Here is a 26,218-nt window from a genome sequence, read left to right as displayed (position 1 = left end):
CGGCTACGTTATATTTTAATTTTGATCCCATTTTTGTAATTTTTGTAATTAGCGTACACAAAACCATGGAAATGATACCTATATTGATATATTTTGAAATTTCAACCCCATTGCACCCCCACCAGGGGGATGATTGTTCACTTCGGCTACGTTAATTTTAATTTTGATGCCATTTTTGTTATTAGTGGCTCAAAATACTATGAAAACGATACCCATATTGATATTTTGAGATATCAACCCTATTGGGGACTTTTCCCCCTCTTAGGGGTTCAATTTCCAAAAAACCTGAAACACGTGTTTACTTATTTATCTTTAGGAATACTCCTGTGAAATTTGGAATAAAATAGTCTAACTAATCTTGTTTCCCCATACAAACTTTGGACCCCCATTTCACTCCGTTAGGGGATGAATATTGAAGAATCCTTTCTTAGTGGACACCTAGACCTTATAAGGAATCTAGTTGCCAAATTTGGACTTTCTAGTCCCAGCGGTTTGGGCTGTGCGTTGATTTAAGTCAGTCAGTCAGTCAGTCAGTCAGGTCTTTCACGTTTATATATTTAGATTATATATTTAAGAGAAGGTATTTGTAATCTTATAATTTTGTAGCTCAAAAAATTTACTTTAAGGGATTGCATTCTCAAAAGTCTGGATCACGTGTGGCTGTAAATCAGCGTGTATGTTACAACCGTCTACGCTATCTTCGTAATTAGCATCCTACCAGGGGCCATAGTTCACGTCGGCTACGTTATATTTTAATTTTGATCCCATTTTTGTAATTTTTGTAATTAGCGTCCCACAAAACCATGGAAATGATACCCATATTGATATTTTGAAATTTCAACCCCATTGCACCCCCACCAGGGGATGATTGTTCACTTCGGCTACGTTAATTTTAATTTTGATGCCATTTTTGTTATTAGCATCTCAAAATACCATGAAAACGATACCCATATTGATATTTTGAGATATCAACCCTATTGGGGACTTTTCCCCCTCTTAGGGGTTCAATTTTCAAAAAACCTGAAACACGTGTTTACTTATTTATCTTTAGGAATACTCCTGTGAAATTTGGAATAAAATAGTCTAACTTATCTTGTTTCCCCGTACAATTTTTGGACCCCCATTTCACTCCTTTAGGGGATGAATATTGAAAAATCCTTTCTTAGTGGACACCTAGACCTTATATTATAAGGAATCCAGTTGCCAAATTTGGACTTTCTAGTCCCAGCGGTTTGGGCTGTGCGTTGATTTAAGTCAGTCAGTCAGTCAGGTCTTTCACGTTTATATATTTAGATTATATATTTAAGAGAAGGTATTTGTAATCTTATAATTTTGTAGCTCAAAAAATTTACTTTAAGGGATTGCATTCTCAAAAGTCTGGATCACGTGTGGCTGTAAATCAGCGTGTATGTTACAACCGTCTACGCTATCTTCGTAATTAGCATCCCACTAGGGGTCATAGTTCACGTCGGCTACGTTATATTTTAATTTTGATCCCATTTTTGTAATTTTTGTAATTAGCGTCCCACAAAACCATGGAAATGATACCCATATTTATATTTTGAAATTTCAACCCCATTGCACCCCCACCAGGGGATGATTGTTCACTTCGGCTACGTTAATTTTAATTTTGATGCCATTTTTGTTATTAGCGTCTCAAAATACAATGAAAACGATACCCATATTGATATTTTGATATATCAACCCTATTGGAGACTTTTCCCCCTCTTAGGGGTTCAATTTTCAAAAAACCTGAAACACGTGTTTACTCATTTATCTTTAGGAATACTCCTGTGAAATTTGGAATAAAATAGTCTAACTAATCCCACAAAACCATGGAAATGATACCCATATTGATATTTTGAAATTTCAACCCCATTGCACCCCCACCAGGGGATGATTGTTCACTTCGGCTACGTTAATTTTAAATTTGATGCCATTTTTGTTATTAGCGTCTCAAAATACCATGAAAACGATACCCGTATTGATATTTTGAGATATCAACCCTATTGGGGACTTTTCCCCCTCTTAGGGGTTCAATTTCCAAAAAACCTGAAACACGTGTTTACTTATTTATCTTTAGGAATACTCCTGTGAAATTTGGAATAAAATAGTCTAACTAATCTTGTTTCCCTATACAAACTTTGGACCCCCATTTCACTCCTTTAGGGGATGAATATTGAAAAATCCTTTCTTAGTGGACACCTAGACCTTATAAGGAATCTAGTTGCCAAATTTGGACTTTCTAGTCCCAGCGGTTTGGGCTGTGCGTTGATTTAAGTCAGTCAGTCAGGTCTTTCACGTTTATATATTTAGATTTTTAAACACAAGTTCTATTTAATAAATCGGATAGAAATATAAAAAGTAGGTGACTTGACCGTGACGTCACGACGTAATATTTATATTTCATATAAATTCCATATTAGCAAATCGTTTTGGGGTCATTCTCGCATTTCGTGCAAATCGGTATTATTTGCAATTTACCAAAAATGTGATGGTGTTTTCGAATATCTGTTAATGCAAGGTTGTAACATAGGACCTAAAGTATATTGGCCCGCCATGAACAATTCTAAAAAGGTGGTTATTTTCTTTATATTTACAATTAACCCCCACTATTTTCATTCCTCTCTGCATGTAACGCGTGAAGTTAAACTTTGACCTCCATTTGAACCTTAAGATACTAAAAATAGAAAACTTGTTGTTGGTTCAGTAAACAACTAATTTAGTTATGTTTTATATCCTATAATATTATACGCTAAGAAATTAACAATAAAACTATACAGCCTTATAAGTGATGGTCCAAGCAATTTCTTCATTACCGACGCGAGAAATGGATTAGCTATTTTTTGCTATATAGCAAGGGTCTATAGCACTTCCCGCGGATACAACACATTGTTCGTCAGTCAGTTGGCCGCGTGCTACCACAGCGGTCGTCCGTATGTTGCTTTTGACGAAAATACCTACGTTCTCTCGTGTCGGGAAGGAGTGTGGTTCAGATAAATCTTCATCGCCATCTAGTGATTTATACAGTAAGTACCAATTGTACATTATTAAAATTATACCTAATTGATGTGTTTTAGGGTTGCCTTTCGTGTGGCTTATTCTGCGAAATCAAGGTCTGATATCAACCGACCTAGGCGACGAAAACTTCCAAAACTTCATTCATATCTGTTTCATTCATTTCTTTTCCTTCCAATTTTGCCAGGGAAGGTAATGAACGAATTTAGAAGGTAATGATAATGTATATCAGGCAGTGCATTTAATGGAAAGAGGGTTAAGTTATTATAAATAGAATGTTGGTATAAGCATTTAAAACTATGTAATAATATATAGGGGAGCCCAACTGGTGATTTTTTGGATTTAACTAGAGCACAGTAGATTAACATAATCTGCCGCTCTATATATAATACCAGACCGCACTCAAGGACTGTGCTGAGAAATTTGACACGTTACTAAGAGACTAAGTGAGTTGGAATCATCTGATACCTGTCGACGATAAGGTAGAGAAAGGGGCAAATGTTTGGAATAAAGGGCAGAAACTACAGAAACATAAACACAGGCCGATAAGCAATAATAGTGCCTCCGCCGTCAAAAGCGACAATTCCCAATCCGTGCGTGATAAATCTCAGAAAACTGATACCAGCAGTAAAAAGCGGTGTAAAATCCCTCTCAGGGCGGTGGACCATCGCCAGTTCATCCATCTGTGGAATATAGCTTGAGGATCGGAGGACATACGGGCATATCTGCTGTTATTCATGGTGCACTGTCGATGAACTTAAGCTCAAAGGGGACTCCAAGACTTTCAAAATAGGAGTACCCTCGACAATGTATGAATCCTGTTTATTTCCAACTATGTAGCCCGATAATCGTGGTCATTTCGTAAATCCAACGTCAATGGGAGTCAGACAAAAACCAACCAGTAATACTTAGTTCGGAATCCTGATTTGAAACCTTCACTGGATCTAATTTACCAAAATGTAAGGGGACTTAACACCAAAGTAAGTTTTTCGGGCTTCTATGCTGTTGGTCCAGACTACTTAGGTACCTGCATATATCTTAAAGGGGTGTTTAGAGCATTTGAATGGTCCAATATACTCCATGCTTAATCTGGTACCTACTCTCCACAAGTACATATCATCACCATTGGAAGATTTCACGGGTAAGACCGACCCAAAGTCAAGGTATTCTTTTCTTTCAGCTTTAGCAAAGCTGTTTGAGTCCATACTCCATGGCACGTTGTCGAAACAAGTGAAACCATTATTCCTGTGCAACACTCAGCATGGTTTCAGAGTAAAACGGTCTGTGAAAACTAACCTGACCTTGGTTGACCGTGACACCATCTCAGAGCATCTGGATATGGGTATCCTGATAGACGTCCTGTATTATGATTTCCGAAAAGCCTTCAATCGTGTGGGTAACGATGTATTCCTACACAAACTAGACGCTATTGGGTTCAATCCACATTTGCTTAACATTTTTGCCAGTTATCTGCGTGATAAACCGCAGCACGCAACGACCAGCATGGCCACTTCGTACTAGATCCGTACCATACTCGTTCTGGTGACAGCCAAGATTCAATCTTGGGGCCTTTCCTATTTGGAATAATGGTCAATGACCTGCCCTCGGTTATCCATAAAGCTCGTTGTCTACTCTACGCCGACGATCTTAAATTGGTATATTGAGTTGAGAAGGAGGAGGATTGTAAGTTGCTGCAGGAGGATGTTTCATCATCTCTGTTCCAATGGAGTCGGGGTAACAAACTGACTTTCAATGCGGCTAAGTGTCAAGTGTGTAGTTTTAATCAAGCCCTATTTCCTACACATGCTCAAGAGTCGTCTCAGTAAAGGATCTTGCGGTCATATTCGATACGCGGCTAACATTTCACGACCATATCAAAGCACTTGGTACTGTAGCTTCAGTAGATTAGGCTTTGTCACTCGCATTGTCAGAGAATTCCATGACCCTTGCCCCATAAAAGTTTTTTACAATGTTCTGGTCAGAAGCAAGTTGGAGGCGTCAGCATTAGCCTGGATCCCTTACGAGTCAACGTACATTCTACTATTGGAAAAGGTCCCAAAGAATTTCCTTAGGATGTATTACCTAAAATATTTATTTTAGGAACCGTGGGCTTCATTTCTTTGGAGGTGAGGCACAACTTAAGCCTACTACTTTTAGTTTGTTGGGCTTTTCGTGGAGACTCTGGCTGCCTTGAACTAGTAGAGAGGCTTGTAAGACTTTTTGTACCGGACATTAGAATTATAACCCTTAGGCTTCTCCTGGTGCATCTCCTGTTAACTCATGAGTGCTTGAGATTTTGCGAGTTTATGGAGCTACGGTGGATGGATTGGCAGTCGAGTGTATTTGGATGTTAATTTTAAATTAAAGTATTTAGTTTCTCAGTGTGTTGGTGACAAGACTGATGTAGTGCTGTGTAATCATTAAATAAATAAACAATACGAAATACGTCTTCAATCACGTAAATTGTGCTTGACAATCGCTACAAGCTAGGTGGTAAATCATAAGTCGCGATTGTCAAGCCGGAGTATTTGTTAAGTCGGCTTGATCGTCTGCACAGCGCTTAAGACACGTGATTTTAATGTTGTTCATTATATTAATGGTGTTAATTTTCATTAACTAAAGTTTTTTTATTGCGATTTCATAAGTTTGTTTCATTACCCTCCACTGATAAAATTACCATCCATGCCCATTTCATTACCAGCGCGTAGTTCATTACCACCAGTCTTATTAAATGAAAAGGAATAAGGTTACGAAGGTGCCTTTAGCATAAAAGTGTCAATAAATGAATCCACAATGCATGAAAACCCAAAAAATTATCATTTAAAAGAAAATTTACAAATCGAGAGAACATCACCGATTTGCACGAAATGAGAGAACGACCCTTTGACAGTTCTAAAACAGTAACTGATTTGACTAGTAGGAAAATACCCTATTACCTACAAAGGCCATTCTCATCAGAAAAATCTTGCAACAGTTGCATCTATACCTATTATGAAGAGTAGGATGGCGCAACGTTCGTGCCGCCGCGCCGCCGCAGCGGCCGGCAGCGCGCTAGAGTCGCTGCAATGACGTGCGATATATCACTTCTGATTAAGATGACTTGTCGGATTATAAATAACCCGTATTTATTCACTTTCCGTGTTTGCGTGGCGTGGTTGCCCCGTTTTGTTTATAAAGCGTTTCGCATCGCGTTTGTTTACCGGCGGCGCGGCGCGGGCGGGCGGGTTGGCGAGCCGCCAGCTCCGCCGGATCGCGGTCACACCAATACATTCAGATTTCTTGGGAAAAAAAAAACCAAGTGGACGATTACCAGTGATCTTATCCGCGTCAAGAATCGCGGTCTGTCGTTTGGTGCTTTCGGAGAAATTGTGGTCGAAGTTTAAGGCTGGTGGTGTGATAGTCCTCTTGAACAGGCGTGGCGTGGCGGTGTTGTGGCGCCGCGCCCCCGCGCCGCCGCTGCCAAGTGGGCCAGGACGCGGCGAGTCAGCGCGTACGCAGCTGCCGCTCTCACGCGCAGTGGAGGCCGAAGGTTTGCAGTACTAAGGGCTCTTGGGGCTGTGAGGAAACGTCCTTTCAATTGGTAAGTGCAACGCATATCGAATATACCTAGTAATCAATCGCACAGAATCGCAGAAATGATTTTTGATAATCGTTTAGGGCCATTTCATAAAACTAATCATTAGTCGATTGCAGTATGAATAAGTACTTGATACTTACATGCTTTTATTACTCTCATAAATCTCATAATCAAAAGATTCGTTGTATCTCTATGACATTGACGTACATAGGTAGGTAGATATAGTAAGTATGAGGGATCATAATCTTTACGATCTATTGACCTCATTCATAGCGCTAAGCATTTACTAATTTATCTAGGTATATTCGCTTCATGCTTCACATGGTGCCAATGGCTTCAGACGACATTTTGTTAGATATCGTCGATACAGTCTGCCCCAGAAGACACTGTAAGCCACAATAACGGGTGAGGGTGATAATGGATATGCTAGTATGTATTAAAATAAATATGGCAATTCAAAAATGATGAAGGTCCTAAAACGTTTAGCCAAATTAAGTATATGGCGGCGGCGGCGTTCACGGTTAATAGGTTAAAAAAGTGGCTCTTGCAAGAGCTATTTTATGACTACAATGAATTTTTCCAATTTCCTTGCAAAAGTTGGCCCAACCCCCGCATCGCTGGCCCAAATTTTAGCTACCTTTAAGTCCAGCATTAAGATCACAAAAAGGATCCCAAAAGGGGCACGAGCTACTGCAGCGCGAAGTCTAGCGGACTGTGTGGCCAGAGTGGTATCACAGAACAACTTTGCGGCGTGGGAGGATCTTCTAACATTTTCATATAAACGTTTCCACATTCCACGAACTAAATCCAACCGTAGCTTAACCACTATAATCAAAGATAATGTGGCTCATCCAGCCTATACCACTTCTTCTTCCGTCAATAACGCAAACGCAGTGGACCAAATCTCTCGTTCGCCATCCACCAATCCGAAATTCAAATGTAAATTAATTGAAAATAAATTATCCCATGGAGATTTAAAGGGGGCGACTCGATTGCTCTTTTCTAACGATACTCTGGCGACATACACACCAGCCGTGCTCAGTGCTCTACGGGAGAAACACCCCACCACTTCGTCGTCCTCGTTGCCACTCAACCAGCCAACCTCAAGCCAACCTTTGCAGGTCTCTAAAGCTGCTGTTCGGCAGGCGGTGCTCTCGTCTTTTCCTGCTGGTTCGGCAGGGGGCTTGGACGGCATATCACACCGCAACATTTGAAAGATTTAACGAGTCCTCTTGCCGGTGATGCAGGTGAAACACTGGTGGAGGAGTTAACTGCTCTGGTGAATTTGATGCTCTCCGGGAGAGTGTGTCCGGATATCGTTGCCATTCTGTACGGAGCCAACGTCATCGCTTTAAAGAAAAAGGATGGAGGCGCCTCACCTCAAAAATATGTTGCGTTAGTTCCACTCCCGCCTTATGGAAAAATTTAAACCTACACAGTTAGGTTTTGGACTCAAAGGTGGTTGTGAGGCGGCAGTGCACGCAACTCGGTCTTTTATTGAGAGTGAGAATTTCGAAATTCTCGTTAAAATTGATGTGACTAACGCTTTCAATTCTGTCGATCGAGGTTCCCTTCTTTCGCAAATAGAAAGTGAACTTCCAGAGATCCAGGGCTACCTGTGGCAATGTTACGGTGCACCCATGAAACTTATGTTCCGGGAACACGAGATCTCATGTAATTTTTAATTTAGCCATCCATCCGATACAAGATACAAGATACAAGATATTTATTGATAAAAGTCAATGTTTTACAAGTCAGTACAAATAAATTAGTAATAGTAGTAGGTAGGTTGGTAGGTACAGCATTTGCACAGGAATTTTTATATTAATTACTTATTAATCTATTAAATAAACAACATGTTTTAAGCGAAACAAATCAAGTAAACAATCAGTAGTCAAATAGGGTCGCATATAGCTTAAACAAACATAAGTTATTTTTTTTTTTTTATAAGTTCTTTATTTAACATAATGTATTACAAGGTAATTACTAAATCTAGTGTACATTTGCATCCTAGACAGTAATATCAATAAATTAATATAGTTTAGTGAGCTATAGGCGCTCATTATAAACTTTTTAACAACTCAGTGTTTATAACTTTGACATAGGTAACATCATACGTATACACTAATGCTTATAAGTAAACAACAGCATAGCTATTAATACGTTCGCATAGATAGCTTACGTTTTTTGCATACACAATAAACACTTATAACTAAAACATTTAACCTAAGCTACTAGCTAACCTAACATAAGTTATTAAATTATTAATTTCATAAATTAAGTATACATTTGTTATAATTGTGTATAAGTAGGTATAGTAGATTACTTTGGGTCAGTGAACGTTTCGACAAATTCGTCGACGCTGTAGCATCTAAGTCAATTAACATTATTTTAAGGTTTCGGTCAAACATTTTCTCAGTTTTTGCCATCTTTATTTCCTCGGGTAGCAAGTTATATAATTTTATGCCTAAGATGCCAAGAGACTTCCGAGATAATCACGCAACTCACATCGGATCTCAACATTTGGTATCTAGACGATGGCACGAGTGGCGGCAAAATATCGTCAGTCCTTGCCGATTTAAAAACCATCTCGGACCGATTTGCTGAGATTGGCCTTACGGTTAACTCTAACAATAAGTGTGAGGTATTTATTTCTGAAACTGTTTCGGTTGACACCAGGGCAAAAATAATCAACGATATTAACAACCTCACACCAAATATTTCAGTCGTTACTCGTGAGAGCCTTACACTGTTAGGAGCCCCTATTTTGGGACGAATCCATCCCTTTTTCCGTAAACTCCAAAATAGAACAATTTTATAAGTGTTCAACCTAATTTATGAAATTAAGTCGCCAAAATTCTTAATGTTACATTCACATCCTCCAGTTGGATTCAAGCTACCCTTCCGATAAAATATAATGGTCTTGGTATATTATCCGTTTGACGGGCAGTCTAGCTCTCCCAGCCTTATTATCGTCTGCCTATGGCTCGCTCACCCTCATTGGCGGTATATTACGTATCCTTTCAACCGCTAATGTGTCGGTGTCATGCCTGGGGGACGCTGAATCGGTTTGGCGAGCAGACCACCCCGTCGAACGGGTACCAGAGGAGAAATCCAGCCAAGCAGCTTGGGACACCATTACCATAAAAATGCACCACCAATGCCTTTTACAGAGCTGCGACAACGACCACGAACGGGCGAGGTTACTGGCCGTTTCAGAAAAAGAATCTGGGCATTGGCTGCACGCACTTCCGTCGCGAAACCTTGGCTCAACCCTAGAACCATCAGCCCTGCGAATCGCTGTTTGCCTCCGCCTGGGTTTAAAGGTATGCGAGCCACACGCGTGTAGGCGGTGCGCCCAACCGGTGGATGCGTTGGGACGGCACGGTCTGTACTGCCAAATGAGTGCAGGGCGACTTTACCGGCATGGCACTCTAAATGATCCGCCGCGCTCTTAGCACCGCTTCCTTACCCGCGACTTTGGAGCCGTCAGGCCTCTCTGCCACCGACGGCAAGAGACCGGATGGCTGCACTCTGGTCCCTTGGAGCCTTGGCCGTCCTTTGGCGTGGGACGCTACCTGCGTCGATACACTGGCCCCGTCCCACGTCGAAGGGTCTGCTCGGAAGCCCGGGACCGCCGCGGACCAGGCCCAGACTCTCAAGCGCCGCAAATACGCTTTCCTAATGAACGAGTACGAGTTTGCGGCGCTTGCAATGGAAACGCTGGGCCCATGGTCGACTGACACAAAAAAAAATCATTAAAGAAGTGTCGGTCCGGCTAATAGGTGTCTCGGGCGACCACAGAGCAGGCTCCTTCTTTGCCCAGCGTTTAAGTCTGGCGGTGCAAAGGGGCAAAGCCGCCACTGCCGCCAGCATCCTTGGCACCATTCCAGAGGCAGGAGACTTTGGTTTTTTATATTTAATTCGTGGTTTAGTTTAGTTTTAGTATAAGTTAGTCAGTAAGCTAGATTAGTTAGTAGTTTTATGATCATATTCTATTGAAAATGATTGTATTTACATAATATATTATCGTTAAATAATTTCCTTTAATGATTTAATAATATGTAACTATAGAATATAATATAATAATATGCAACAATATGCAATATTATATGATACCTATGTACTTCTACTTATACTTAAATACTATTGTATACTGACTTATACCGATAATAAATTTCATATCATAACTGTAGGCAATTTAATTGCTGCAATTAAAGTAAGAATGAGTGGGAATGACGAGAAATGCAGCATTCAGTATAAATAACCAAGATCGCGCATCACTACCACTTCGCTAACAGCTCGCTCATTGGCCATGTTCTCGGAATTACGATTGGTCAGATGATATCAGAGGCTTTAGAGAGTTACCTAATTCATACGTTTCATAACTGGCTAAGTACCTAACAAACTTACTTAAAGTTACATGTATCTACACTACATGTATGTACATCTATGTAGTTATATGTATACACTATTTGGACTAATTTAAATGTTACTATTTGAAATTATAAGTCTAAAAAGTTGAACTAAGCTAAGCTATTACTTATTAAACGAACCCATATGTGTTATTATAATACGTATTTAATATCAGGGAATCGTAGTTTTAAATAATTACTAAATAAAATTAAAGGCTCTAACAAAGAAAAGGAATACAGCGTCATGTTAAGTCACTTTTCAGGCTTAACTTAACATACGAAGGAGTAATATGAAAAGGAGTTGCTGCATAGATAGCCAGTGATCATTGCGCTATCTTCGCCGCTTCAGGTCAAAGTTAAAATCATTTATTGCGAACATATTACCTATTAAGCTCAATATAACTGGCCATAAACCAGCCGCTATAGATATTTCTTCTCATTTATCCTTTCATGTAATCAGAGACAGAAATGAAAACGTAATTGATTACGAAGGCGTCGCAAATGAACTTTCAACAACGGACTGGAGTCAAGTTTTAGATGAAACTAACACAAATATCGCGGCTGACACGTTTACAACTATTATTAACAAAGCCGTAGAAATAAACTCAAAAATTGACAAAATTCCCCGATCCAAATCTACCCTGAAACCCTGGATGACACCTGGACTCCTCCGCTGTGTCCAACACCGTGACAGGTTACACCTAAAAATGAAACAGTACCCACATGATGCAGTGTTACAATTAACCTATAACAGATACAAGAATTTTTGCAATAATCTCCTGAAAAAGCTTAAAGTGCAAAGTGCTTGTAACTTAAACAAAAAAAAGCACGAGAAACATGCACTCTCGGCCAGTAATCATAACACTAAGAAATTATGGAATGTACTAAAAAATATTTGTAACTTAAACAAAAAAAACACTCTGCCAACTGAACTCATTTCCTCACCAAATCCCGAGGAATCCCTTAATAACTGTAACCGTTATTTTTCATCTGTAGGACAAACATTAGCTAACAACATTATCTCACAATCCGGAATGTCAGAGGAAGACCTAGCAATTAAACTGCAACTAAGTGATGGTACAGATAAATCCTTTTTTATGCAGCCAACTGATTTCACAGAAATAAACTCAATTATTATGCAGCTCAAAATGGATAGTGCACCAGGCTTGGATGGAATTAATAACAAACTCATAATTCTCATAAAGCATATTCGAAATAATATTATTGTACCCTTAACCCACATTTGTAATCTCAGCCGTGGCTCTGGCTGTTTCCCAGACCAATGGAAAACTGTGCATCCGTTACTCCTATACATAAAGACGGACCAAAGGACATACCCGGTAATTACAGGCCAATATCTCTGCTTAGTGCTTTCTCCAAAATTTTAGAAAAGTTAGTTAACAACCGTCTAGTCCGTTATCTTGAAAACTTTAGCCTCCTGGCGGATCGCCAATTCGGGGTCAGGCGGAACAAATCTACGGAAGACGCCACCTCTGTTCTTACGAATCTTATATCATCCTACTTAGACAGATAACCAAAAAGCTAGATCTAGCTAAAGCCTTTGATACGGTTTCGAAACCAATTTTAGTTCGCAAACTGCAAAACCTCGGCATACATGGAGTCCCACTGTCGTGGTTTGAGAGTTACCTATCAGACAGAAGGCAACTTGTCAAAATAGGCTCCTTTAAAAGTTCTACGGAACCGATTAAATTCGGCGTTCCGCAAGGAAGTATACTTGGGCCCACTCTTTTCACAATATACATAAATGACATACTTAATCTCAAAATTCCCAATTCAGAAATTCTTTGTTATACAGACGACACAGTGGTACTTTTTAAAGATAGTTCTTGGAAGGATGTTGTAGCTACTTCAGAAAAGGGCATGAAAATTGCATCAGATTGGTTTCAGGCCAACCTTCTGACCTTGAACTGCAGTAAAACTAAATTCTTTAGCTTTCACAAAACTGCCTCATCAAAACCAATCCTATAATAAAAATTCACTCATGTACTGACTTCTCCTCTAATCCCTGCATCTGTAATGCTATTCAGAACACCAACGTTATTAAATATCTTGGGCATTTAGTTGATGATAATTTGAACTTTAAACAACATATTCAACAAAATCTCTCTAAAAGAATCAGAAAGTCGATTTATATTTTACAAAAAACTCCGTAATTCTGCAGACGTTCCTTTATTACTAAAAACGATTTATATCGCACTTTGTCAATCAGTGATCAATTATTGTATTACGGTTTAGGCAGTGCATCTAAAACTAGTATGCTGGAAATCGAAAGGGCTCAACGCTCTGTTTTAAAAGTGATGCTCAAAAGACCCTTTCGATTTCCAACTTCAGATCTGTATGCCCAAGCTCAAGTTTTATCTACCTACACAAAATATGTCTACAAACACATAAAATGTCTAAATCAATTCCTTCCTATAATTCCTTGATTAAAAAACGCATCTTCAATTTACCTATTCCCGAAGTGCGCACCGCTTTTGGAAAACGGTTCGGAGATCGTATTAGAGTAACAACCTATAATACCATATAGTACTAGCAGTTGACCAAAATCAGCTGCAAATGGTGTTAAAAGGTATGAAAATCGGCACGATTAATATTTAGGCCATTTGAATCAATTTGACCCGTAGCACCAAAAAAAAAAACAAACGGAAAGGAGTTATGACGTCATCTTTTTTTTGTATGGAAAATAAAAAAAAATTGTTCCGAAACCTATCGTGTGTTGTATTAAATGAAAGGGCATTTTGAGCCGGTTCTAAAAATATATCACATTATTATATTTCCGTCACTTGCATTCAATTAAAATAAAAATAATTTTCAAAACATACCAAGTTTGGGCTCCTCCAGATATGAAACCGTTGAATTATTTTTTGTAAAATATACCTCAAGTAATACCCAATATCCTCATATGTATTTGTATCATCCCAATTTGTAATAATAAAAAATTTAAAAAAAATACTAAAACTAAATATTTTCGAAATTAATTTCTTGGGGTTAGATATGAGGATATTGGGTATTACTTGAGGTAATATTTTACAAAAAAAAAATTCAACGGTTTCGTATCTGGAGGAGCCCAAACTTGGTATGTTTTGAAAATTATTTTAATATTATAATTGAATTCAAGTGACGGAAATATAATAATGTGATATATTTTTAGAACCGGCTCACCGGCCCTTTCATTTAATACAACACACGATAGGTTTCTGAACAAAAATTTGTTTTTTTCCATACAAAAAAAAGATGACGTCATAACTCCTTTCCGTTTGTTTTTTTTTTTTGGTGCTACGGGTCAAATTGATTCAAATGGCCTAAAGATTAATCGTGCCGATTTTCATACCTTTAACACCATTTGCAGCTGATTCCCGAATTTCAGGCTGTACCGCTATCGCTAATACTTGAACACTGTAACCTTAAATCTAGTTCCCCTATAGAAGCTAAGAAACTCCTATTCAAATTCTTGACCTCTCTAAATTATGCCGAGACTGAAGATATTTTAGATAATGTTAGTTATAATATTCTGCAATATATTTGTGCAACTACACTCGGGTGCAAAGAAATCGGACCACCCCAGCATTTTTATCATTTTTTCAATTTCTGTAAAAACTGTATGTGCTACTGTGACATATTATATACCTAATGAAAGGTTGGCTTTTCCTCTATAAATTGATGTGCTTTTCACAGGTTTACTTCCAATATTTTCAGGCTTTCAGGGCTAAGAACTTTGTCACCCTAAAAATGCATACTGGAGTGAAACTTATGCATAATGGGAAAACTGCGATTCTAAAGATATCAAGTAAAAATTAAAACAATTTTCAGCATTTTAATACCGTATATTGCCTCCTCTAGCCCTACGACATGCAGTCATTCGGTTTTTCATTGATCTTATGAATTTTTTTACAGTGTCTTGAGGGATGCCCGCCCATTCTTCTTCGATCGCAGTCTTTAGCTCCAGTAAGAATTCAGGGGCGGGATTTCTGGCCCGGATTCTTCTTTTCAGCTCGTCCCAAATGTGCTCGATCGGGTTTAGGTCAGGACTGCGGGCTGGCCACTCCATGACTCTGATGCCGACCTCCTCCAAGTACTCCTTAGTGATCCGGGCTGTATGCGGCCGAGCGTTATCTTGCATGAGGATGAACTCATCGCCGATATAACCCGCAAATGGGACCACATGATCAGCCAGGATTTCCTCCACGTACCGACGTGCAGTCAAACCGCCTGAATTCGGTCTGGTACCTGGCCCTGTGATGAACACAATGTCCGTCTTCACTTCCAAAGAAATACCAGCCCAGACCATGATTGACCCCCCACCATAAGCAACACGTTCCTCGATGCAGCATTGAGAGAACCGCTCCCCAGGTCTTCGGTAGACTCGTACCCGTCCGTCATTGCCAGACAAAGTTATCCTGCACTCGTCGGAAAAAAGTACGGAACTCCATTGCTGAAGGGTCCATTCTTCATGTTCGCGAGCGAAGACGCGTCGTTGTCCACGATGTATTGGGGTGAGTTTTGGGCCATTTGCAGCTCTGTGAGCTGTCAATTCCTTCTCCTTCAGTCGTCTTCTAACTGTCCATCGGCTGATAGACACATTCCTGGTCTCTAGGAGCTTCTGCTGAAGCTGAACGGCATTCAGTCGACGATTTCGTAGCGAGGTAAGAACGATGAAACGGTCATCTCTCTCAGAAGTGATGCGAGTTCTGCCAGTTCCGGGTCTTCTGGATAACGTCTGATCTACGCGGAATCTCTGGAAGACACGTTGAACCGATGACTTCGATAGGTTGAGTTGTCGAGCCACTGCACGTTGACTAAGCCCTCCCTGCAATAGGGCAACTGCTTGGCCGGCTTCAGTCGAGGTAGTATCCATTTTTCTCCAGTTTTTCCAGGTTCAGGCGATGAGAGTAGTGTTCAGGAAGACGTACCAATCACGAATGATGCATAAACAATGATAATGACTGTTTTTATACCTAATGATAAGTGGTCAATTAGTGCATGCGCTAATGAGGCAGTTGGAGGGGGGTGATTTCCAGGCCCATATTTTGCACAATATCCATCCCCACTCCTGAATATTGATGTCATTTGATAGGGCAGAAAATTATCTACCACGTGGTATTTAAATTATCATGATCGAGGTTACAGTTTTTACACAAATTGAAAAAATGTTGAAAATGCTGGGGTGGTCCGATTTCTTTGCACCCGAGTGTAGTTTTAAACTTATAAGTTATTTGTATTAGCTATTAAGTAACCTAGTTCTGTTAAAAATTGTTCCTGGTTCCCCGCGGTACACGGTACCTACAGGCAAAGCCTAGTGCGGAGACCCCTGACATAATCTGTAACCTATATTCTTGAAAATAAATACTTTTTTTTACTTTATTACATAATATGGGCCCTACAAGGGTGCAGCAATCAAAGTATATCTTTTAACTGTCGTGTTTTCAGTACACGTTATGGAGGCGGTGTACCCGGCAGCGGCGTCGGCGCTGGCACGCGGTCGGCGAGCGCGGCGCGGTGGCGTGCGCGCCAGGCACCGCACTATGCCTGTTACCTTCGCGGAGATCAAAGTACTAAATACTAATAAAATGAAACATTTATATAACTATTTTTTTTCCAATAAAGACACATTGTGGATTGAAGATATCCAATCAATCAATCAATCATTTATTTCAGACATAAGCATTTGTTAGTAATACAATAGAATTAATCCTAATATGCTAATGTTAGTAATATTGCAGCTCTTGCTCTTTTTCCACCAGTTTCTGTGGATGGTATTATTTCAAGAACCCTACACCGTCGACGTCGTATTCGTCGTAAATGTTGTAATGCCCACTTACACTGTTCACAATGTAACAGACCGATCGTCTTGAGATGATTATTTCATTAACTTTCGCCGCATGATGGCTACTGCACCTCTTTGCACGATACTGATAGATCTAGATTTTAACAATATTAACTAAAAATGTGTAGGTATATAATGCGTAAGCTATTAACTGGGAGCTGGGATAAAATGTATTAATAATATTAATATATATTCCAATAATTCTGCTCCTTGATGATTTCCTTGAAGCATTTTAGACAATCTGACTTGTGTTTTCCAGGAAGTGGACGAGGAGAACGTAGAGGAAGCAAGCACAGCGCCGCCATCACGCGGCTCGGTGTCCAGCGAGCGGCGGCGGCCCGACGTTCTGGACGAGCGGCTCGGCCGGCAGTTCCTCGAGTTCCGGCGTCGACGCAAGCGTGATGCACTCCCCGAACCACCGGACGAGCCCGCCGCCGAACTCGTGCCGACGGCGCCTCGCGCCGGCTCCGAGCCCATGGAGCCGCGCTGATAGCTCGCACTATTGAACTTTAATAATACTAAGCAGTTACGCTATATTGCCGATATTGATGAGAATCAATTAGTTTGTGACTGTCTGACACAGTATTTTTATACCCAGGTCCACCAATGTTGAATAGTTATGAATGACGTTGCCATATTGCCAAGGTCTTTATACTTCGGGTAGAGACCGTCAGACACTGGTAACTGGTAGAGGATTAAGGTTCGGTTGCACCTAACCGTCTGTCACCGATGTCACAGTTAAAGCTTTCTCAACATTTTATTGTATAGGAATTATCATAGTTCTCTGCTGAGCTGATCAACATTCATCACTTTGATCAGTCTGTCACATGTGGTTAGTGCAACTGGCAATAAATCGACGTGGAACAATTGTTTTGCGAGGAGGCTTAGGTCTATTAGATTTATAACTGAAGGCTTGAGTAGGTATATAAATTACGTACCAATGTATTTTTTTATAGAGCTTGGTATTGGTATGGTATTAGGCTATCACGTAGGTAGGTAATTACGTTACGAGTTTTATTTAGGCACTATAAGGGTTGGTTGCACGTTCACACAGTTCTCTGCTGAGTGACGTTGATCAATTCGTCAATTGGAATTAGCTGCAGATCCGAAAACACATCACAAAGCTTAAAAAAGTATAACATGAATCAGTGGGTAATGTGGTTCCAGATAATCGTGGAATACTATTTTATACTGCAGTAGGTTATGCTATAGTCCTTGCTACTAGGAAACTTTAGTAGACCAGGCCGCGTAGCCAAGATGCCGATCGCATACGCTCCGTAGCGATCGAAACGCAATTGTCACTGTCGCACTAATATGGAAGAGTGATAGAGAGACATAATGCTTTTCGTTGTCGAAGCGATAGCGATTGTAACCTTGGCTAGGCCGGCAGGTACTTAGTAGAAATTAATTCCTGAAGAAGTTTGGCTACCTATGTTTTGTAATTATAGAATGGGTAAGGTAGGCGTGTAACGTAATTCCCACCTAATTTTGTATAGGTTTAACGAATTTGTACCTAATGGAGGTGAACGATGCCTTCTTGTATTAAGTATTATTGTGTTTATAGATACGTACGGAAATTTAATAAAGTCTGACCAGTAATAATCTAATAATATATTGCGGATTATTGGGAATGTCATTGTTGCGGAATTTCATTGGAACAATTTTTTTTCACACTATACTGAACTGTCACTAATAGGTAAAAGACAACAGCGCCCTCTTGACGATGATCATATATTAGTCAGGCTTTACTAACCAAACATTTTTATAAGTATTTAATAAAATTTATAGACAAAATAAATGAATAGTGGTGAATTGTAATTATCTCTCGATTAAAATAATGAACTTCTCATCAAAGCCCGTTTCTATTGAGCTGAGCGATAGCAGGTAAAATTGTTTATATTATACGTGACTGGATAATGTAATAAATAATGTGTGCGAATGAAACAATGTAGGTATTATCACGAATAATGTATTTATTGTACAATAAAATAATTTAAACAACTCTCACGCAGCGCGCAGTCAACTGTACATACACACCTACCAACAATCTTACATTAACAGTATATAAATAACTTACTTAACATTAGGTATGGCAGTATATATCTTACAGGAGTTTTCGTGTTTGAGCGGCGAGACTCCGCTGGTAACTAAGTTTTATTTTGGCCACTGCGATCGAGCAGGAAAAATAAACTAATTTTTTTCTGTGAGATTAGCACAACCTGCCACTCAACTTTTAGTCATGTGAGGTAAACTGGGTGCCTAGCCAAAATGCCAATATGAGACGAAAATATGGAAGAGCATCTTGACTAGGTATAGGCACCCTGTTCCCTATTTTTTCCTGTGAAGATCGCGAGACTTGTGAGATAGACTGAAGATTGGTGTGTCACCTGAAATGGTCAGTTGTGCTAGCTTTGTGGGTACTACTTAAGTATATTATATATATCATTTTAGTGTTTATTTGCTCAGGGGGTTTATGTTTCATTACTCCGACTAAAACTTCAAATCTAAAGACATACCCCCTTATTCATAAAACTTTACGGGCCTGATTTAGTTAAATGATGTTTTATCCCTTCCTTACAAATACCTACATAAGTAATAATGTCTGCAGGTGAAGACAAACGATTCATAGCTAATTCAAGCCAGTAACGAGTTTATGAACGATATGCTTTAGGGCAGGCACGCAGCACACAAGTCACTCGGTCGTGTCCCTATAGGTAGGGTTGCCATAATTAGTCGGAACTGATAGGGGACAGTCGCGGACAGTGGTATTCTAGAGCAGGGGTCTCCAAACTTTTTTACCTGAGAGCCATATTGCGCCTCGGAAACTTTCGCGCGGGAGGGGGAGGGGGGGTTGTATCTGGTTGCTGCTGTTTGGAGCTGGGGTTTGGAGAGCCCTGTTCTAGAGCGCAATAAATAAATATTATAGGACATTTTTACACAAACTAAGCCCCACGGTAAGCTCAAGAAGGCTTGTGTTATGGGTACTCGGAAAAAAATAATAATATATAAATAAATACTTAAATAGGTACATAGAAAACAACCATGACGCAGGACCAAATATCTGTATCACCATACAAATAAATGCCCTTACCAGGATTCGAACCTGGGACCCTCGGTTTCATACTCTTCATAGGCAGGGTCACTACCCACTAGGCCAGACCGGTCGACAAAATACGGGACAAAAACGGGACCAGTAAAAATACGGGACGTGATACTTAAATACGGTGACAGTCCCGTATATACGGGACGTATGGCAACCCTACCTATAGGTATTTTATAACATTCATTACAATAAGGTTTGTCGCATGCCGAATAGTGACGTCTACTTACATGATGCAATCTGGAGGAACGCGTTATGTTATGAGGCAATAAATAATAATAATAATAATTCAGCCTATACCTATACATCCCACTGCTGGGCACAGGCCTCCTCTCATGCGCGAGAGGGCTTGGGCTATAGTCCCCACGCTAGCCCAATGCGGATTGGGGACTTCACATACACATTTGAATTTCTTCGCAGATGTATGCAGGTTTCCTCACGATGTTTTCATTCACCTAAAAGCAAGTACGAAATATCATTTGATATTTACATCAAATGATATTTCGTACATAAGTTCCGCAAAACTCTTTGGTTCGAGCCAGGATTTGAACCTCCGGATTGAAAGTCGGACGTCATATCCACTCGCGGCCACCACCGCTTTTAATAAAAAAATACATTTAATAAATAAATAAAGTGATTGTACTTCGAAAGACTAGAGTCGCGTCAGTAGCGATGGCGTAGCTCTCCCCAGGTCTTGGTTTCGGTGCACGGGTGTAAAAACTGTTACGTTTCAAGTAAAGACGCTAATAACCACAAACATTTCGTACATTACCCGCCATTTCCTTTCTCTACCACACACCGGTGGGACACCAATATATAATGACGCGCGTGCGATAGAAATAGGCCCGGGAACAGGCGAGGCAATGTTCCAAATACTTCGTGTTCAGTGTCTTTTCCTTACTTCAGTATACAGGGTGATCAATCCAAATGGGTCAGTATGGAGAAGTCAGAAACTATGAGAGATAGCGAAATCTGTTCTTAGGAACCATCGTCGATTTTAGATTTAATAATAATGGCATTTTTTTTTTAATCTCTCATACATAACCGGGAATCGAACCTGGTCGAAGTCTCTGTAAACAATGTTAGGTATAAATTCTGCAAGTTTTTTGTTGTTATTATTGAAAGTTATTAAGTGTTCCATTTTCAAATTTATATACTTGGTCAAGCAGATCTTGTCAGTAGAAAAAGGCGGCAAATTTGAAAAATGTAGGTGCGAAGGGATATCGTCCCATAGAAAATTTGAATTTCGCGCCTTGTTTTACTGACAAGATTTGCTTGACCGTCATTAATTGGCACGCCCGCTGAACGAATGCGTTCTAAGTTTAAATAAACGCAATTTGTAATGCATAATATCGATGCAAATATAAGATATGCATTAGTGGTCTATCCAGATAAATGATTCATAATGATGACCGATTCATATTAATGACAACATTTTGCAAATTATTTAAATGATGAGATGATGATGTCCTCCCAGACGTATCCGTCGACGGCGACATCCTGACAAATCAAAAAGTAGGCATTTCAGTCTAATGTTTATGTTTATATGTACAAGATTTCATAGCAAAATTTTGTCCTTATACTTTCAGGATCAATTATACAAACAAATACTACACGCGATTACATAAAGAATATTGACCAGGTTTGATTCCCGGTTATGTATGAGAGTAAAAAAAAAAGCTTGAATGCCATTATTATTAAATCTAAAATCGAAGCCATGGTTCCTAAGAACAGATTTCGCTATCTCTCATAGTTTCTGACTTCTCCGTACTGACCCATTTGGATTGATCACCCTGTATATTATTATATGTTCTGTGTAAATTTGTATTAATTATTCGTAACCCTTATGCGAAGGCATATAAGGCCTAGCTAGCGATGGCCAGATAAGAGTGTTGCTGTAGTACCTATGCCTAGATTAATTTCGAACCCAAGACTCTGAAAATAGCACGATGTAGAGGGCTCTGCTCTGCATTTACCTACACATTGTTATTGAGCCTTGTTTCATACATAAAACATGTAAGTACATAATATATATTCTTTAATTAACATAATATTGTGTACATTGATGCTTAATAAACTTTTATAAAATAATAAATGTGTTTCATTCGTAATCACTTAGTACGAGTAACATGTAAATAATTTATCGAAGGACTTTAGACAGAGCAATAAATATCAAAATCTTGATAATTAAAATCTTATCGTAAGAGGTAAAGTGAGGACCGGTCCCCAAGATGAAGGTATACCTAAGTACAAACTTCGTGTAGGTATCCAGCAGTAGACACGTATACCTGCTGGGAAACAGGAGTTGTTTACTAAACCTAGGTACTCGTAATTTTACGTAAAAATGGTGACGTTTCTTTTAGCTAGAGATCGAACCACTGAACCATGTTTTATGGAGGCTAATTCAAATCTATCCAATGGACATTTCACGGATACGGATACCTACTTACAAAAATAGTGGCTTTTTATTATGATTAATCCATAAAGGTCGAAGTATAGGCTAGACGTAACATCGGGCGGAGATGGGACGGCACTGGGTTTTAGTTTTAATTCCAATCACGGTACGTGTAGCTTTGCTGTCAATATATAATTTTACTGAGATTGACATGGCTTATCGTTAGTTGTCTTATCAGCCATGTTTGCGATCGATATTAAGACGAAGACACTTGGATTGAATTGAAATAGGCTCGACAATTATACAAACCGGTAAGTGACTACTTTTTCTATCTAGTTACCTAATAGGTAGTAGGTAAAAGTAAGGAAGGGCGACAATTTTAGGGTCGGCCATACGACTCTGTGTCTAATTAGATGAATAATGTTTAACAGTAAGCAAACTTCGACCTCAACGTTTATATTTTAATTTGGAAGCATTGGTGAAGTATGGAAGTACTATAAGGGCACGGACGGCCCTCTTCGGTGGTATTATTAGTATTACACATTACTTCCTAATATTATACACACTTATTTACTTAATTTAGAATTCAAACTACGTAACAATAAGTTATCTTTAACATTATTTATAAATTGTATAAATAAATACTGAGCACTTGCACCGTCGCGTCGTGTCGAGTGGCGCCTGGCGCCACTACCGTTTATTACAACTACCTACTTAACTAAACCTATAACAATATCTTTACGTCTCACAGAAGTTCTTAAAGGCTAAATATTTTCTATGGCGATCTCTACACTTAAGTAACACTCGTCATGGACATTTAAATAATACTGTACAAAATATCTTCATTATTTGTAAATTACATATAAATTACACGTATAATGTATGTACTCGTATATCCAAAATGATCGACCGGTCGGTCCGAGAGATCCTTCCTACTCGAGCGGCCGCGGGGCACCGGCGACAACACTCGTCCGGGGTCCGGGCGAACCACCGCCTTTAGATTAGCGCCCGCAAAATAAATCAGTCTTGGAGCGTCATCGTGCGTCGGCGCGGCGCGCTCACGGCACGGGCTTGTGCGGCTCGCGCGGCGGCGGTGGCTCCGGCTCGTCCGGCGGCGCCTCGCCCTCCGCCGCCGACGGGATGGTGTGCAGCAGCCGCGGCGGCGGCAGCGCGGCGCCCGGCGGCGACAGCGGCGGCTCCTCGCCCGACACGGCCGGCTGCCGCGTCAGCCGCGGCCGCCCCGCGCCCGCCGCGCTGCCGCCCGACCGCGTCGTGCGCCACGTGCCCGTCGACGCCGTCGCGTTCGAGCCCGACGAGTCGTTACGCGACGACGACAGGTTCGAGTCCTGCGACGTCTTGCGCGCCACCAGCCACGACGCGGCGCGGCGCGGCGGCGGCGGCGCGCGCCCGTACGCGCGCCACGAGTCCGAGCGCGACGACGAGAACTCCACCGACGACGACACGGAGCCGGCGCGGGCCGGTGCCGCACCCGTGGCCGTGCGCGTGCGCGGCGCCGGCGCCTGCTGCGCGGGCCGCTGTCCGCGGCGGGCGCAGGCGCGCAGCCAGCGCAGCAAGCGGCGCGCGCGCGGCGCGGGCGGCGCGGCGGGCGGCGGCAGCAGGCGGCGACACGCGCAGGCGCAGGCGGGCTGGTGCGGGCCGCGCGACGAGCGCTCCGCGAGGCTGTTGGTGTTGGCCGGCGTCTGCCGGTTGCTGAAGTTGGACGAGTGCCGGCAGCGCCCGATGCCCCGCGTCACGCGCGACTCCTCGATCGCCTTGCACACGAGCGCGCAGTCTTTCTTGAACTGCTTCGTCAGTATAGCGTACAGGAATGGGTTGCAGCACGAGTTCAGCGGCAGCACGAACACCGTGAACACCTTGGCCTCCTCGAGCGAGACGAGCTGCGCGCCGAACGCGGCCGTCAGCGCGAAGAAAGCGATGGGCGACCAGCATATGAAGTCGGTGAAGACGAGCAGCGCCATGCGCTTGGCGATGCGCGAGTCGTTGCTGTTCCAGGCCTGCGAGCCGCGAATAGCGCAGTACATCTTGAGGTAGCAGCCGAGCAGCACGAGGAAGGCGCCTCCGTTGATGGCGAGCAGAGCCACCACGTAGCCGAGCGCGGCGGGGTTCTCGGTCTCGAAGGGCAGGCAGACGGCGAACTTGCGGTAGTCGGAGACGCCGAACAGCGGTAGGGCGGCGGCGCCGAGCGAGAAGGCCCAGCCGGCGCCCATGACGGCGGCAGCGTGGCGCAGCGAGAGCCGCTTGTTGAGGTGCATGGCGTGCGTGATGGCGTAGTTGCGCTCGAGGGTGATAACGGCCAGCGTGTACACGGACAGCTCGGAGGACAACACGCCGAGGAAGCCGGCGAGGCGGCAGGCACCCGACATCTGCCACGCGATGGCGTGCGCGCGGAACTCGCCCAGCGTGCCCGCGTCCACCACCGCCAGAAACCCTGCCATGACCAAAAAATTTGTTAACTAATAGGAACTTTCTAAAAACGATAGATATTCTATAACATTATTAAAAGCATTTAGGTACATAAAAAGCTGTTAATTTTAGAATACTTAAAGGAACGGTACACGAGTAGTCAACTAATCGTTAGATCGTGTATTCGAGTCCTGGCTCATGCTACAGAGAAGACTGGGCAATTGGCCACTACTGTGGAGTACAAAGAATGAATCGTGTTTTATCAAGGTAGATCCTCGTGAAGAAGTCAGCAGCCGCCAGGTTGGTGACGAGAAAGTGCGTTACGTCAATCCTTGATCGGCTGAACTCCAACATGAAGACCACCGTCCCTTTGCCGAGCAAAGCCAGGAGGACGAGTAACTCACCAAGGTAGATCCCCATGAAGACGTCAGCTGCCGCCAGGTTGGTGGCGAGGAAGAGTTGTAGGCCAATCCGTGACCAGCTGAACACCAGTAGGTACGAACACCGCCGTCCCGTTGCCGAGCAGCGCGAGCAGGAGCAACTCACCAAGGTAGATCCCCATGAAGAAGTCAGCAGCCGCCAGGTTGGTGACCAGAAAGCGCGGGACATCGATACGTGAGCGGCTGAAGACTAACACGAAGACGACGGTGCCGTTGCCGAGCAACGCCAGGAGGAACACCGCCCACACGCCGCAGCGCAGCGTCCACCAGTCGAACAGGTCCACGCACGGGAGGAACGGCCCTGCAACCAACAACACTATCTTCAGTGCTAGTGTGCTAACGGTTCAAAACGATAAACAAGACCAAGTCGGATCGAACACATCGGATCGAAACATTAGCGCAGCTAGAAGATGTTGGTGTAAATTTTAACCCGTCCTTCTCCGGGACCACGAGCTTTATTAAATGCTCTAAGACCTCGTGGTCTTAGAGCATTTAATAAAGCTCAGCCTCGTGGCCACGAGGGTAATGTTGCTGTCGCAACGTAGGATGTAATTAAAGCTTATACGCGATTAAGATCCGTTTCAGTAAATTTATTAATAACACAGCACAGTTAGAAAATTACGCGTTTATTTCAAAAGAAGTAGGTTATTGTTTCTTGCTAGATCTTGCCAGGTGCCTTGAGTTGTTCTAATTTAGTGATTCCCTCGCCAAAGTAAGAACGAGTGAGAGCTGATTACCCACCAGGTAATGGTAAGCAGCGGACTCGTCTAGGAGGCGCTGCCCGCACGCCGCGTTCCTGCTTCGTGTCCGCGCCCCAGGCCGACAGCGCCTTGCGCAGCCACGTGTCGCCCACACCCGTCGAGTTCACTGCCGACCGAAACATCATTATTCATAAAGTTAATTTAGTTCAGACAAAGGAAGCGTGGGAAGCCGGAAAACCATAGAGGTAACATAGGAATGTACATATTTCATCATAATACACTCAATGCAAATGTCAGATCTCA

General features: G+C 41.8%; 2 protein-coding genes and 1 long non-coding RNA gene across 3 annotated transcripts in view; 2 read left to right on the top strand and 1 right to left on the bottom strand.

The window, feature by feature from the left end:
- Window positions 1–6,127: 6,127 nt before the first annotated feature.
- LOC134794717 (uncharacterized) lies at window positions 6,128–18,076 on the top strand. The gene is made up of 3 exons (XM_063766502.1): window positions 6,128–6,598; window positions 16,459–16,580; window positions 17,115–18,076. The coding sequence occupies exons 2-3, from the start codon at window positions 16,467–16,469 to the stop codon at window positions 17,343–17,345; spliced, it is 345 nt and encodes a 114-aa protein (XP_063622572.1). The 5' UTR covers window positions 6,128–6,598; window positions 16,459–16,466; the 3' UTR covers window positions 17,346–18,076.
- A 211-nt stretch (window positions 18,077–18,287) lies between these two features.
- On the top strand, window positions 18,288–20,240 carry LOC134794988 (uncharacterized). The gene is made up of 2 exons (XR_010144747.1): window positions 18,288–19,569; window positions 20,125–20,240. It is a non-coding gene; the product is annotated as an uncharacterized LOC134794988 (long non-coding RNA).
- Window positions 20,241–23,408: 3,168 nt separating this feature from the next.
- The window catches only part of LOC134795186 (lutropin-choriogonadotropic hormone receptor), a gene marked incomplete at its 5' end in the record, with an annotated part of 88,823 nt that continues 86,013 nt past the window's right edge, over window positions 23,409–26,218 (bottom strand). Inside the window, 3 exons of the mRNA XM_063767017.1 lie at window positions 23,409–24,799; window positions 25,321–25,515; window positions 25,956–26,081. Of these exons, the coding sequence (XP_063623087.1) occupies window positions 23,409–24,799; window positions 25,321–25,515; window positions 25,956–26,081 (1,712 nt within the window). The remainder of the gene's footprint in view (window positions 24,800–25,320; window positions 25,516–25,955; window positions 26,082–26,218) is intronic.

This window comes from Cydia splendana, chromosome 11 (assembly GCF_910591565.1).
Source record: "Cydia splendana chromosome 11, ilCydSple1.2, whole genome shotgun sequence".
Classification (NCBI taxonomy): Eukaryota; Metazoa; Arthropoda; class Insecta; order Lepidoptera; family Tortricidae; genus Cydia; species Cydia splendana.
This window is presented reverse-complemented; position numbering and strand designations above follow the sequence as displayed.